General features: G+C 40.2%; 2 protein-coding genes across 2 annotated transcripts; both read right to left on the bottom strand.

Annotated features, from left to right (window-relative positions):
• Window positions 1-11,130: 11,130 nt before the first annotated feature.
• Window positions 11,131-12,516, bottom strand: LOC146722868 (uncharacterized). The gene has a single exon (XM_085483707.1). The coding sequence runs from the start codon at window positions 12,514-12,516 to the stop codon at window positions 11,131-11,133; it is 1,386 nt and encodes a 461-aa protein (XP_085339833.1).
• A 393-nt stretch (window positions 12,517-12,909) lies between these two features.
• LOC114934883 (uncharacterized) lies at window positions 12,910-15,328 on the bottom strand. The gene is made up of 2 exons (XM_085483705.1): window positions 15,252-15,328; window positions 12,910-15,208 (listed from the first exon to the last, which is right to left on the bottom strand). The coding sequence occupies exons 1-2, from the start codon at window positions 15,326-15,328 to the stop codon at window positions 12,910-12,912; spliced, it is 2,376 nt and encodes a 791-aa protein (XP_085339831.1).
• Window positions 15,329-16,939: the final 1,611 nt, after the last annotated feature.

Raw genomic sequence — 16,939 nt, 5'->3', positions numbered from 1 at the left:
GGAGTATTTCTCTATTAACTGTATTGTAAGTGATGATCCACAGAAGCAATTCAATTTTCCAACTGAGTTTCTAAACTCACTGACACCTTCTGGAATGCCAGTTCATCGGCTTAAAATAAAAGTTGGTGCTACAGTAATCTTATTAAGAAATTTAAATACTAAAAAAGGACTTTGTAATGTAGGCATTTTTATATATTTTATTTTATCGCGAAGTACATTTAGCCGTATATAAGGGAAAGAAAACGAGAGAGACGTTGATTTATTTTATTTATATTTTCGTCTACTTGTCCTTCGACCGGTTTAATTTAATGTGTTGTTACATTTTTATTTATTTGTGCAACCGTAAACCGAATCTCTCTCGTTCGCCAAAGTTATTGTTTTTCGTGAAGACTAACGATTTAAGCTGTTCAAATGAAAACTGCTCCGATTGGTTCTATACTTTGGGGTAGGAATACTTTTTGGACAACGCGTATAAATATGATCTTTGAGAGAAAAGGAGATCATAATTATAGTCATCATTCTGGTGGCATTAACTACAGCGAAATCTCCGGCATCTGTAACGACTCTACAATATATATATAGAGGATTGCAATAAATACATTTTTTAATTGGAACATAAATATATATATATCTGTGTCTCTAATCTTTAATCCACATCCTGATTGAATTAATAACCTGAGCGATATCCATCTGTGTGGAATCTGAGAACCGAGCATCTGTCGACGACGATATAAAGGCCATCGGCCAACAGTAATGGTACAAGATTTATTGTAACTAATTTGAAAAATAAATGATATAAAACTATGAAGTCACCAGATGATAATTAAAAAATGGTCGACCAATTCTGGCAAATAAGTAAATTTATTGAATTTTCACAACGTTTCGGCCGTGGGTTTCGGCCGTGGGTTTCGGCCCTTATCAAGTGCTATAATATAATATTAATTATTAGAAAAATAAATATAAAAATAATAAAATATATAGAAACATTCACACGTTAATACGCAACCATACCTATGTTCTTAAATCAAAGTAAATCACAACTTTTTTAAAAAACAAAAATTCGATCTTAGAATATGACATCATATAATAACATGATAGTATAAAACGAAATAACTATGTTATCGTGTCGATTTCGAGCTCCTTATATACTCACTATTTTGATCAAACTAAACGACCTTTATTAGTTTTTCGTAAACATTATTTAGATTATCCGTGTCTTTTTGTAAATTAATTGTGTTGTCAAATTTTTTGATAAAAAACATCTCCGCGATTTCTCGTTTACTTACGTATTTCTCATAATGTAAAATTTCTGGAGCAGATCAATCGAAATCATGACCATTATCCAATTTATGATTACTTATGACTGAGTAATTACTATTGTGTACTTTAAAATTATTAAAATGTTCTTTTATACGTGTGCCTAATTGTCGTTTAGTTTGACCAATATATGATGAGGAACAATTTGCACAATTAATTTTATATACTACTCCTGTTTTTTCTTCCAAAGGTAAAGGATCTTTGACGCGTCTAATTAATTTAATTTTTTCGGTATGTAGTAAACGCTTTGCATGCCAGTAAATTGTAATAATCTCGAAACATCCTCACTAAGTTCTTTGACATACGGTAATTGTATAATACGGTCAAATTTTTTACTAACTGAATTGTCGTTATCCACATTGCGATCGTCATTATTTCGTGTCTTAAGCAATTTTAACCTATTATTCACAAGTTTATTAATAATATCCGACGGAAAACAATTATTCGTCAATATCAATTTTACTTTAGAGATGTTCCTTTAATGAAAACAGTCGTCCGATAATAAAATTGCATGATCAACAAGACTAAAAATGGTATTCTTTTTGTATTTAAAAGGATGATTAGAATGATAATTAATATATCTACCCGAGCAAGTGGGTTTCATAAACCAATCAGTTAACAATCTACCATTATGTCTGATCACAGTGGTGTTCAAAAAATTAATCGCGTTATTACTTTCAATTTCATGCGTAAATTTTAATCTCGGATGGTAATCATTAAAAGACGACACAATTTCATCAACACCCTTCAATGGGATGATCGTGAAAATATCATCCACATATCTGTAAAACAACGAAGTTTTGAAACTCAACCTTTCCAGGCAATCCGTCTCTAAGTCGTCCATCACTATATCCGCTAATATGGGTGAGAGCGGAGACCCCATAGGACTACCAAAAATTTGTTCATAGCACCGTCCGTTAAAAACAAAACTTGTTGAATTCATAATGAAGTCAATCACATATAAAAATTGGGAAAGATTGAATTTCGTATTGATTGAGATGTCCGTCCAACGCTTTTTTACTCCGCTAATTACTAATTCTTTCGGGATATTCGTAAATAAGGAAGTAACATCTAATGATATTAGTACTTTATCGTCATTAATTACTTTGTTCTTAATATTCTCGGCAAAGAACCAACCATTCTTAATAAACGATCTCGGTTTTTTAATGGAATTAATGAGTATATTATGAATGTAGTTTGACAAATTATATAACGGGCTACATAAAGACGATACTATAATTTGTAATGGAAAGTCAGCTTTGTGGATTTTAGGCAACCCGTAACAACGTGGTAAATTCCCGTTAGTTACGTTTAAATAATTGTAAGTAGTCACGTCTATCAATTTATTATCGAGCCAAGACTTAATGAGAGAATGCATTTTGTTAGTTAACTTTTTAACAGGATTCTTATTAATTATTCTATAAGTCGATTCGTCATTTAATAAAGCTTCCATTTTTTCTATGTAGTCAATTTTATTAAGGATCACCGTCGTTTGTCCTTTGTCAGCCTTTGTAACAATAATATCGTCGTTATCCTTTAAACAATTTTTTGACTCAACGAAACATCTCAGAATATATTTATCTATATAATTAGTATGCCTCTGTGTACTTAAAAAATTATGGATAGAATTAGCTACCAAAATCCTAGTTGTTTCACGTAAGTTAGAAGGGATCCTGTTAATATTAACTTCTAGATTATTAACAATCTCAAGTGCGGTATTAATCCGGTCTTTCTTAAAACATTGTTCTATTGGTAAACCGAAATTATCGCCGAGGCTTAATAAGTCAAGTACATTATCCGGTATTTCTTTCTTACTAACAATAAGATTAACAATCTACTTAGATTTATCAATATTAATGAAAGGATTCACGACGATTCCATTTTTTAATTTGAAAAATAATATAATTTATGTAAAAGTTATAACAGGTCCTGTTCGAGGACAAATTGTCATGATTCCGAGGATAGATTTAATTACAAATGATTTGAAACTGCCATTTAAGTTTAAACGAAAACAGTTTCCTATTCGAGTGTCATTTGCTATGACAATAAATAAATCACAAGGACAAAGTTTAGAAAAAATTGGAATTTATTTGCCACATCCTGTATTTGCTCATGGTCAACTTTATGTGGCATTTTCTAGAGCAACAAAAAGAGAAAGTGTAAAAATTAAAATTGATGAATTTAGCAATCGAGGACATTTAATTGAAGAAAGTGAAAAATGTTTTACAAAAAATGTAATATACAGGGAAATTTTGTAAATTGAAGAATTATGAAATTGTATGAGAGCTAATAATAGCGGGTTAGCGGTGGGTACATTAGAAATAAAAAAAATTGAGTAAAATGTAAAAAAGGATATAATAATTAAGTAATAAAAAAAATATTTAAAGTATATATTAACTAAAATAATGTTTTATATTTAAAAAATATGAAGTTGTGTGGAAATTAAAATAAACAAGAAAATACAAATAAAAATATATAATAAATATTTAAAAATATGCAAAACGCGGTGTAAAATAAAATATCCAGGAGAAAGAAATAGATAACATAGTAAAAAAGTCATCCACAAAAAAATTTAAACATTTATTTTGGTATAAATTTCGTGAAAGTCGGACAACAAATGTGAAAGTAGTTCGCGGTAATACAAAAAAAAGAATTAATTTTTTGTGTTAAAACGGATTTAATATAGGCTATATGAGGACCGAATAGAAAGGCTTTTCCGAAAAGCTAGTTTTTTTATAAGGAAGGTTCAAACGTAATGTCATGATTCTTTAATTTCGACTTATTTTGATTTCATCAATTTAATCTCTAAAGATAGAATGCGACTTCTGATATATCCTGTATATACACATTTCGTTACTGATCTCATTTTTAAGGACGTTTCGTAGTCAAAGGGCTACAATACAAAAACAGCGCTAAATATTTTTTGTACATTACATTTTTCTTAATTTTATTTTTTAAAAAAGGTAAAATTCTTTTCTCGATCGTACTGGCAAATATTATTTATTCAATCACAACGTTTCGACCCTTCTTTGAGTCCTTATCAAGTGATCTAGATATACATAGACAGAGATTAATACAATAAAAAAACAAAATTATCCGACTTATTATAGATACGTTGACGATATTTTCGCTATTATTCCAAAAACAAAAATCCACGAAATAATTGATACTTTTAATAACTATCACCACCGTTTAACCTTTACATATGAGACGGAATCAAACGGATGTCTTAATTTTTTGAATACAACGATCTCTCGGTCAAATGGAAAGCTTGTAACAAATTGATACAGGAAGGAAACGTGTTCGAACAGATATATAAATTTCTTTTCCAACCGCCCTTTTAAATATAAAATGAACACAATTTTGAATCTTGTAGATCACGCGATTCTTTTACCTAATGACCAGTTTCACGACGAGAACATTAACATTGTGAAACAGATTTTATTTAATAACTGCTTTCCTAAATATGTAATCGATCGTTGGGTTATAAAAAAAGGATTAATTTTTTAAAACACAGAAACATGAATGAATCGAGTAATGAGCGAAATGTTGTTGATAAGACTCCTTTTATTTCACTATCTTATGTTAATAGCTTAGGCGATATCGATCGAATTTTTAAAAATATCGGATTTAATGTTGTTCATAATGTTCCTAAAAAACCGAACCATTTAATTGCACTCGGCAAGGATAGACAGCCTACAGATAAAAAAACTGAAGTAGTTTACAAAATTAATTGTAAGGATTGCAACGTGTCATACATCGGACACAAAAAGACATCTTTGTACACGTGTAAAGGAACATTTCAGCAACATCAAAATGCATTCGAGTAATTTATCAGTTATCAGCAAACATAAAATTTAATTCGATCACGATTTTGACTGGACTTCGCCTGTTATTTTGCATAGTGAAAAACACGTAAGAAAAAGAGAAATCGCTGAAATGTTTTTTATTAAGGGAAATAATAACGCTATTAATTTACAAAAGGATACCGACAATCTAAGTAATATCTACGACAAAATAATAAAGGTTGTTTAGTCTCCAATAACTCGTCTAAGAGTCTTGACGTGTTGTCAAACCGACACTATGTTCGTTCTTGACATCTTAAAATTATAATTTTATTTTTATTTTTACAAGTATGTTTCGCTTCTTTTTCTTTTTATCATTTTGTAATATTGTTAGTAAAGTAATTTTGTTTTTTTATTGTATTAATCTCTGTCTATGTATATCTAGATCACTTGATAAGGACTCAAAGAAGGGTCGAAACGTGATTAAATAAATAATATTTGTCAGTACGGTCGAGAAAAGAATTTTACCTTTTTTTAATTCTGTCTGGAGATTTTCAAATATCTACGTTCTTATTTATTTTTTAATTTAAATTTAAAATTTTTTTATATAACTTTAAATTTTTTAATTTCCTACATTTAATTTTTTGTGCCTTATATTACTTTTTTTGAATATAAGTTTAAATGTATTTAAATTTAATTAATTTATAAATATAATTTTTGAGAAAATATTTTTGATGATGATTAATTTTTGCAAAGAATTATTTTGGCTATAAACATAATTTTTGAGAAGATAATATATATTTGATTACGACTTTTTGTAAAGAATTATTGTTGCTTGTGAAAAATATAACTTAGCCCTTTTTTACATCTGTAATGTCTTTTTTAGTGGGATTTCACATATTTTTGCAAAGTTCATTAAAAGATATATTAAAAAATATGTATATGTAAACATCTATGCTTACGTGCGCACATGCTTGTGTACTTACTGTTAAATTTATTTATACAAATTTTACTGTGGAATGAAGGATGTTCTGGTTTCCAATTGAATTTCTGAGACAATTCTTTTTGTTTAAATGTTAAGTCTATAATTTGTCTAATTGATTAACGACAAGTTCTGTACTACAAATGCTCTCTTTACACCTTCTACAAGAGTGGTGCGACCGTGGTAGACTTTAACTTTATTTTATTAAGCAATGCACACGTTGTGCAGCAAACGCAAAAACTTTCGATTCAATAAATGCTAAATTAGATATTCCTTTGAGGTACTTATCCTTTGCCCTCTCTCTCTTGTGCTCTGCTCGCTCTTGGTCGACCACGCTACCGCACGCCAGGAAAGTTCCCGAGAGAAAGAGACCAAGGGATCTACGCACTCTGCGACATCTCCCACCAATCTTTCTTCGATGCGCCATCTCATCGATTACCATATGATTTACTAGACCCGCGAAATCTGATTCAGCAATTTAGAACGTGCAGAATTATTTCTTTTAACACACCCTCTTAATTTTGCACTTTCTACTGCACAAGATTCTTTTTATATTTTTCAAATTTTTGTCTATTCAACGGTTTGGTGAGAGAGTCTGCTATCTGTTCGTCAGTTGGACAGTATTTTAGTTTTATGATTTTCTTTTTGACAAGGTCATGTATAAATCGATATTTTACATCAATATGTTTCGACCGTCTGTTGATCATCCCGTTTGTGATCCAGATCATCGCGCTTTGATTGTCTATGTTTAATTCTATTTTCATCCTTTTGTTTAACAGTTCCTCGAATAGAATTTTTAAATACAATAGCTCTTTGCAGCATTCCGCTGCCGCCACATACTCTGCTTCAGTGCTGGACAGTGCTATAATTGATTGTTTTCTTGAGCACCATGTTATCGCTTCGTTTGCGTAGAAGATTATGTACCCTGTGGTACTTCGTCTGGTCTCCGTATCACCAGCGAAGTCTGCATTGCAGTATGCCTCCAATATATCATCGGGTTTGTTATCACAGAATTCTATTCCTTGATCTGGATTTCCGTTCAGGTATTTCATGATATGCTTTATATCATTTATGTTTTCCTGCGAATGATGTTCAGTGTATCTGCTACTGTAGTTTACGGCATAGGAGATATCTGGTCTTGTACTTGAAGACACATACAACATGCTTCCGACCATCTCTTTATAAGGAAACAGACTGTTCTTTGGTGTCGTTTTGCTTTCTTCACCTTTCAGTATTGGTACCGACTCTGGTTTCGCATTCTTCATGCCGTAGTCTTCCAGGATCTTCTCGATGTATCTCTTCTGGGTGAGTTTGATCTTTCTATTTTCTTTTTCGATTTCCAGCCCAACGAATACTTCTGGTTTTTCAGTGGCTGTCATCTTGAATTCGGTGCTCAGCTCTTCAACTATCTGTGCCACCAGTTCTGTTGGATCGCTTCCTATCAGGATTCCATCATCCACGTAGATTCCCAGTATTGAATCGCTATTGTTTCTTTTGAAGAGACATTGCTCACTTTCTAGTGGCTTAAAATTGTTTTTCTTCAGAAATTCTGTGAATCTCGTATTCCAGCTCAGAGGAGCCTGTTTTAATCCATACAGAGCCTTTTTCAATTTGCATAATTTGTTGTTTATTCTATCTATATCCATCTGGCGGATATATATACACGTCTTCGTCTAGGACACCATACAGAAAGGCGGTCTTTATGTCAAATGTAACGATTGAATATCGTTTCGCCGCTGCTATAGCAAAACAACTCCGCAGGGCACTCACACTTATCACCGGGCTATACGTTTTCTCGTAATTGATACCATATCTTTGTTCACACCCTTTTACGACCAGTCTTGCCTTGTATGTGCCATCTGTTTTGACTTTAAACACCCATTTACTTCTCAGTGGTTTTTGCGATTTAGCTTGTTTCGTGTCCACTGTTACCCACGTCTCGTTCTCTTCTAGAGAACGTTTCTCTTCCTTTATTGCTTTGATCCAATTTTCTCTATCTGGTCCTGTTATTGTTTCTGCATATGTCAGCATGACATAATCACGATAACGATCTGGTTGTTTTCTGGCTCTTTCTGATTTTCTTCTCTCTGTTGTTACTACAGATGCTTCTTCTTCTTGTTCTTCCTGTTGTTCATTTTCTTGTTCTTCTTCTGATACATCTTCTTGTATCTGATCGTCTATCTCCTCTTCCTCGTTTTCTTTCAGTCTTATCTTGACTATCTGACTAGGTTTTATTTTATTCACTTTGAATTTTACATCTCTAGATATTTTTATTTTTTTCTTTGTTGAGTCCCACAATCTGTATCCCGTCGGTGCGTATCCGACGAATGTGTATTTTTCGCTTCTTTTGTCCAATTTCTTTAACGGACCCAACACTTTTGCGTATGCCTCTACGCCAAACACTTGAAGTGATTTTAGATTCGGTTTCTTTTCCTTCCACATCTCGTACGGAGTGGTCTTAAGTGTCTCGGTTGGTATTCTGTTCAAAAGATAGACTGAGGTATAGGCTGCTTCGCCCCACATTTCTTGATTCAACTTTAAATCGAACAGCAATGCCCTTGCTTTATTCATCAGTGTTCTGTTTAACCTTTCAGCTCTTCCGTTCTGCTGAGATGTATGTGGTACAATAGTGTCTATTTGAATTCCTCGTTCTCTGCATCATGTCAGCACACTCTCGTTTATATACTCTTTTCCGTTATCACAGCGCATCTTAGACAGTTTCAGATTCCAGTGTGCTTCTACTCTTAATATGTATTCTTTTACGATCTGCGGAACTTCCACTTTGCTTTTCACCAGGAGAACCATCACGTAGTGAGTGTAGTCGTCCAGGAAAGTCACACAGTATCTTTTTCCGTTTCATGTATCTGGTTCAATGGGACCGCATAGGTCGGTATGCACTATCTGAAGTGGTCTTGTTGCTCTCGTCCTGGCCTTTCCTATTTTAGTCCTTGCCTGCTTCGCTTCTTGGCACGTTGCACAAATTTCTGTAGGTTTTTCCAAGTGTAGGTTTTCACGCGTTGACAAGTTTATTCCCTCACTTAGCATCGTGAGTTTCTTCAGATTCTTCTGTGTGATGTGTCTGAGCTTTCTATGCCAGTTCTTTATTTCCTTGTCTTTATTCTCTGCAAGATACGTTTTATGCTATTTCTGCGGCTTCAGTTTTATCTGAAACAAGCCATTCTTTAATTTTGAGCCCTTCAAGACAACATTTTCTTCGCGTTTTACTATCACTTCACTCTTAGTGAACAATACTTCGCCACCGCTTTCGGTTATGGCATTTACCGAGCAGCTCAGTACAGCAGATTCGTACTGAGTTCAGGTACGTATACCATCTCTTTCAATTGGCACTATCGAACTCTATGCTGCCCACTCCTTTTGCCGCCATTGACTCGTTCATTTTCGCTACTCCAATTGCTGCATCAATTTTCTTCATGTTTTTGAAGTACTCCGCGCTGTTTGTCATATTGAATGTACTCCCTGAATCCAATATCAAGGTATCGTGTTGATTTAGTTCTCCAGCCAGAAACGCAATTTTGTCCGTGTCTTCCTTTTTATTCTTAAAATAACAGTCTTTTTCTTTATAATTCGTCTTTTTACAAATACCGCACTTTTCGACGTTTTTATTTTCGGGGCAATCTCTAGCTAAGTGACCTTGCTTGTTACATTTGAAACATTTCGCCTGTCCATTATACTTTGTGTTTGTTTTTAATTTACACGTTTTCGCTACGTGACCTGTTTTCTTACATTTGAAGCATTTCAACTGTGTTGCTTTGAATGCTATAGCATTTTCTGTTTCTTTAGAACGATTTCTAGTTTCTTCCGCGATCAGTCTAGCAGTTAGATTTTTCAGCGTTTTTTCTGCTTTTTCAGATGACTCCCACGCGCTCACGAAATGTTTCATATGTTCAGGCAAGGTAGACAAGATTTTAGAAATCAGCATACTATCATCTATCCTTTTATCCAATGCGTTTAACCGGTACACTATATTTCGCAATTTACTAATATACGTAGCAATATCTGAATTTTTATCATACACCGTGGTATAGAATGTTTGCATTAAGCTACACGTTAACTGTTCCGACTCTCTTTCGTATATGTTCGCGATCTTCGTCCACATCTCGTGTGACGTTGTACAATGCATTATATGCAACAGGGGTTTTTTATCTATCGTCGTGTGTTTAATAATAATTTGAGAACTGATGCGCCGGTTGTAAGCCGGCGCGTTCTCTACCCAACGTTTTTTATATTGCGAGATGATGTCCCAGCCGTGAGGCCGCTCCTCTGATTGCAGGATGCAACGAAGGATAGATAAACCCGTGTGGAATATCCACACGGAATAATTATTATGTTCCGCTCCTTGTAGTAAAGGATTTATTATAGCGGCGTCCAAGTATATCGCTCGTCTGAGTACAAAAGGTTGTTGTCGATACACGCGCAGGTTTATGTATATTTTCGCCGAGAAGTAAGTACAGAGAAGTGCTGAGAAGTGAAGTGACTCGGAAAAGCGTTTGCTTCTCTATTTATATTTTGGGGCTATCCCCACGTATTTTTATCAGCGAATCGCGTAAGACCATATTTTCGACTAATATTTATATCTCACGATTGGCTATCTTCTGATCGTCGTTGTAAGTACGAAACATCCCGCCCCCCTTGAAGGTCCTGTCTTCAAATTAAACGCCGTAACTAGTCGATTTATGAAATTTATGTCGTAATGATTTCGTTATGCAATTAATAATGGAAACGTGTCAAGCGGCGTGATATAAATTCAGATACGCAACAAGCACATGCAATGAAAGAAATGCTTGATTAAAAGAAAACGAAACGGCTTTACAATGACAAAAAACGCAACGCTAAACGATATAAAATAATAATAAAATAAATATAGCGCGCATTTTACAATAATAATAAAAAATAAAAAAGGTAAAGGAAAGAAACGGAACGCAACGTTAAACGACATATAAATATATAAAAAAAATAAATAAAAGGACGCGCATCGTGTCACATGCATGACAAACACAATATAGAAGAACGCGCGTACAAAATAATTTAATTGATCGTAGGCTTGTCCGTGTCATTTATTGGCAATATCGCCAGTTTTGTCAGGGACCTTGTAACCTGTCCTCGTGCCGTCTTTAGCGTGGCCGTTCGGACAACCCCATCAGCGCCCGGATGTACTCGTTCAACTCGGCCTAATAACCACTGCAATGGCCCCAGTCCTGGCTGCTGAATTAATACCAGCTGACCAATTTTTAGTTGCTGTCCTTGGCTGGCCTTCCATTTCCTCCGCTCGATGAGAGTGTGCAGATATTCGGTACTCCAGCGTTTCCAAAAATGCTGGCGCATTTGCTCCACGCGCTGCCAGCGCAACAGTCGTCCCGGATTCTCCTCTGCTAAATCTGTAACTGGGAAGCTATTAAGCGCTGCACCAATTAAAAAGTGACCCGGAGTTATACAGTTGAGATCGTTTGGATCCTCGCTTAGCGCTGTTAATGGTCGCGAATTTAGTACGGCCTCTATCTCGCACAGGACCGTCTGCATTTCCTCAAAAGTGAGGTTCGCGTTTCCGACCACGCGATTTAGATGTATTTTCGCGGATTTCACCGCTGCTTCCCATAGCCCCCCGAAATGTGAGGCATGGGGCGGTATAAACTTCCAAACAAACTCGTTCCGCCGCGCGAACTGACGCACGTTTTCCTGCCCTTCAGGGCTACTGATTACCTCGTATATTTCTCTAATTTGCCTATTGGCTCCGACAAATGTCGTGCCATTGTCGGAGTACACGCACGCCGGCCTGCCTCTTCGTGACATAAATCTTTTAAACGCCCCCAAGAAGGCGTCCGCCGTGAGATCGCTTACGACCTCCAAATGTACAGCCTTGGTCGCGAAGCACACGAGAACGGCGATGTAAGCCTTTAGCATCCTGGCGTTGCGTCGCTTGGATTCTTTTATAAATATCGGGCCGGCATAGTCCACGCCCGTATGCGTGAATGGCCTTGATACGTTTACCCGTGGCCCAGGCAAATCCGCCATCACCGCCTGAGATGCTGCCGGCCCACACCTGAAGCACGCTACGCATTCGCGTAACACTCTGCGAACCGCTGAACGTGCCGCCAAGGGCCAATAGCGCTGACGCACTGCGCATATCGTGGCCTGCAGTCCCGCGTGCAAGCTCCTAACGTGCTCTTCTCGAATAATTAGCGTTGTAAGAGCGTGGCTTTTCGGCAGCAGCATGGGGTGCACCGCATCCGGCGGCAACGCCGCCCTGCTTATTCTACCTCCAACGCGAATGACGCCACACTCGTCCATAAACGGTGACAATGATAATATGCGACTCCCGCCGTCGATGCTCCGGCCCTCGCCCAAACTGCGATATTCCCCCGGGAACGACCCGCGCTGCACACAACGCACCACGACTTGCATGGCCGCGGTCATCTCCCGATGAGATATCGATGACCCGATCTCCTCAGCCCGTCGCGCATGACCGAATCTCAAACAATATGATATTATTCGCAGTATTTTCTCCAGGCTCAAAAATCTCCCCAATAAACCCGAGACTATCGGTTGATCTCCGATCGCCACGGCAGCGATCACTCTTTTCTACTCGGGCAGTTCTCCCGATATCTCGATGTTTCTAATCGGCCAATGTCCCTCGTTAAGTCGAAGGTACGCCGGTCCTTCCCACCATAGACCAGACACAGCTAGAGCCGCCAAGTCCGCGCCACGCGATAATATATCGGCCGGGTTGTCCGCGGACGGCACGTGTCGCCAATCCGCGCCCTCGGTCAAGCGCTGTATCTCCCCGACTCGATTCGCGACGAACGCGCTTCATTTTCGCGACGAAGACTGAATCCATTGCAATGTAATGGTGGAGTCCGACCACAGAACCACCCCCGCGGCGGGAAGTCCGACCGACTCTCGAACCTTTTCTATCAATTTTGCCAACAGTAGCGCCGCGCTCAGCTCTAAGCGCGGTAATGATATTGCTCTCATAGGCGCGACTCGCGATTTTGAGACCAACAACCGCACTCGGCATTCTCCGGAATTGTACGCTCTCACGTACACGCACGCACCATAGGCACGCTCGCTCGCGTCGCAAAAGCCGTGCAGCTGCACACCCCCGGCATCGATCACGCGGCCCACGAAACGCGGCACGCGTAACTCACCGAGATTCGTCAATTGCTGTTTTATTCCCAGCCAACGCGTATGTATGTCCTGCGGCAGCGACTCATCCCATCCGACCTGCGTCTGCCATGTGTCTTGCAGAATTAATTTTGCTACTACCGTTAATGGCCCCAGTAGCCCCAACGGATCGAAAAGGCTCGCGATCTCTGATAAAATCGTTCGCTTGGTTATGCAATTGGCAGGCGATCCGCTCTCATAATCGAATTTAAAATTATCGTTAACGGGATCCCACGCAATTCCCAGGATCTTAGAGCTCGAGTCCCCGCCCAGAGACACGCTCGCATCCGTCGCGCCCTCCACGTCCTTCAATAATTCTCGGCAGTTTGATGCCCACCTGCCGAGCTCGAACTTTCCGCGCTTCAGTAGCGCAACCGTTTCCTCGCGTACGCGCCTCACCTCCGACAGGGTGTTAGCGCCGGTGAGCAGGTCGTCGACGTAAAAATCCTGGAGCACGCATCTCGACCCGATCGCGAATTCGTCCGCATGTTTTTGTGCCAGGTGCTGAAGGCACCTGGTGGCCAGAAACGACGCCGAACTTGTACCGTACGTGACCGTCAGCAATTCGTATTCGCCGATCGGCGCTCCCGAGTCCTCTCGCCACACTATCCTGTGCAGATGCGTCTGCGATTCGTGCAGCAGTATCTGACGATACATTTTGATTATGTCCGCCACGAAGACATATACGAATGTTCGAAAACGCATTAATATTGTTATCAATTCTTGTTGAATCACCGGACCTATTCGCAAAGCCTCATTGAGCGAAACTCCCGTGCTGGTTTTGCACAAGGCATCGAAAACCACGCGTAACTTCGCGCATGGACCGGTCCCCTTTATTACTCCGTGATGCGGCAGATATACAGGTTTACCCCCGATCGACCTTGCAGGTGCGATTCTCATGTGCCCCAACGATTGATATTCGCGTAAGAAATTCGCGTAGGAGCGCTTCAAACCCGGGTCGCGGTTGAGCCGCTTCTCGAGCGCAAGAAAACGCTTTATCGCTGTTTCGCGCGATTCGCCGAGCCGTTGAAATATGTCCTCTTTTAGCGGCAATTTCACGATATATCGGCCTTCATCGTTCGTCGACACGTTCGTCATGAAGTGACTTTCGCAAGCCTGCTCGTCGCGGGTATAACCGTTAGAATCCGCTAATTCCTCGATCCTCCAAAATTGGTCAACTCGTTCGTGGAGCTGCGCGTTATTAATCGTCGCGTGTAACGCACGCAATTTGGCGCTCGATCGTGAGGTGCCCCCACCCGTACGCCCGGCCAAAATCCAGCCTAGACGTGTTTTTTGTAAAAGAGGGTGCTCGGATGTCGCATGAATTTGGCCCACGCACGCCAGCCGCCAAAATAAGTCGATCCCGATCAATAAATCGATATCGGAAGATATGTTAAATTTTGGATCCGCTAGATCGCCGGGCGGCAGCCTGAAGGCCTGACGCCTCAGTGTGCTCGCCGGAACTCTCTCCGCGATTCGGTCGGTGACAACGCAGTCCAGCTCGGCCTCGAACGAACTCAGTCGCGACCGGAGTCTGACTCGCGCCATCCGATTTAAGACGGACGTCGATCCGAATATGCCCGATATTGACAATTCCGTAGGCAATGTTTTTAATCTCAACCTCGCCACGAATTTATTTGAAATAAAATTCGCCTGTGCTCCTGCATCCAGCAAGGCACGGCATGACATCCGCGAACCGTCCGCGCCGTAGACGTAAACAACTGCTGTTGACAGTAAGGGCTCCGCGCCGTCACCCCCGACCGCGCCGTGCGCGACCACGACGGCAGGGTCGCCCGTAATCGGAGTCGAACCGTCCGCCGCTGAGCCGGCGGCCCGCGAATTCTCAATTCCCCTTCCCTGGTTTGAGAGATGTAGCAGAGTGTTATGCTTCAACTTGCATGTCCTGCAGCCGCTCGACGAGCACTCGGCCGCCACGTGATCACGGCTACGCAAGCAATTTAGACAGAGTTTTCGACCGCGCACCTCACCTATGCGCCGATTTACCGGAAGCGCTAGGAATCCCTTGCAAAAGTATATCAAATGCGCACCCCCGCAATAAGTGCATCTTCCCCCCTCGACCGTCGCATGCAACGCGCGCCGTCCCGAAGTCGATCGCGCCCGCGAACGAATGTCGGAGCGCTCGGAAGCGCTTGATCCCCCCCCAGCCGACTCCTCTAAAATCTGACTGCGATGGGCGAGAAAATCAATTAATTCTTTAAATGCGGTAACTCCGAGCCCCCCAGGGAGGAATGCCACTCCCTAGATGTTACGTGATCTAATTTGGACGTGATTATATTAACAACGCGTCCCATTTGTCGGCGTTGCAGTCCAATGCAGTTAACGCGCGCACGTGTGCCGCCGCACCGTCCGCCAGCTGCCGAATGCCACTCGCGCTTTCTTTCGTAATCGCCGTTAAATCGAATATCGCTTTTATGTGTTTCTGCACGATTACACGCTTATTATTATAACGCTCTTTTAAAATATTCCACGCAAGGTCGTAATTGTTATTTGATATCTCTAATGTTTTGACGATGTCGAGAGCTGTACCCGTCAACGACGCCCGTAAATATTGAAATTTTTGTATGTCAGATAATGTTTTGTTATTATGTATGACCGAAATAAAAGTGTCATGGAACGGGAACCATTCCTCGTACTTTCCGGAAAAAGACGGTAAATTTAATTTTGGTAAACGGACGTATGTTGCAGCTTCGCTCTCGGATCGCGCTGATACTGGCGTGGAGGCCCGCGGACTATTTTGACCGCTGTCATTTCGCAATAATCGCCGCATTCTCGCGCACAACGAATATACGTTGTCTTCGAACGCGACTCTGTCCTCTATTTCGGCCTCGTCTATTGCCTCTAATTGCGACTGCACCTTGCAGTAATCTTCCCATATTGGGTCTAAGCGCGCGCGCTTTACTTCCAATTGCGCTCGTGCATCGTCATCTACCGCGTTCACGCTATTCACGAACGTTTCTATCCGCGTGCACGAACCCTTTATTATTCCGCGCCTTCTTTTCAGCGCCGCTATCTCTGATGCCGTTACATTTGACGTCGACGCACTCGCGCTACTTGTACCCGGGCTACGGTCGATCGGCATTTTTTTCTTTTTTCGATTTACAAACAGTTTATAATGACCGACGCGAATCAAGTATTTGCAAATAAATAAATAAGTAGGTCACTTTCGCAGTGCAAAAAATACAATTGGTGCAGGCTTAAGTACCGCTTACCCAGTTACGTGTCCTCTTCTCTGCCTGGCGCCACGCCGCCCCTCGAGGTGCCGCTCCGACGAATATCGTCTCTCCCTGCGTGCAGCTCGGCAGGCCCGGTCACCGTCCTCCAAACTGGCTGTCGTCCTGGTACGTAGCCGACACCCTCGCCGTGGATCCGCACTCAGACTTGAGTCGGTTTCGTCTCCTCCGAGACGTCCGACGCCTCCGGAAATTAATCCGGCTCGAAGGACCAAAATGTTTAATAATAATTTGAGAACTGATGCGCCGGTTGTAAGCCGGCGCGTTCTCTACCCAACGTTTTTTATATTGCGAGATGATGTCCCAGCCGTGAGGCCGCTCCTCTGATTGCAGGATGCAACGAAGGATAGATAAACCCGTGTGGAATATCCACACGGAATAATTATTATGTTCCGCTCCTTGTAGTAAAGGATTTATTATAGCGG

Source organism: Nylanderia fulva, unplaced genomic scaffold, assembly GCF_048542155.1.
Source record: "Nylanderia fulva isolate GAGA-0341 unplaced genomic scaffold, ASM4854215v1 Scaffold260, whole genome shotgun sequence".
NCBI lineage: Eukaryota > Metazoa > Arthropoda > Insecta > Hymenoptera > Formicidae > Nylanderia > Nylanderia fulva.
The sequence above is the reverse complement of the archived record's forward strand: the minus strand, read 5'-3'. Positions and strand labels throughout refer to the sequence as shown.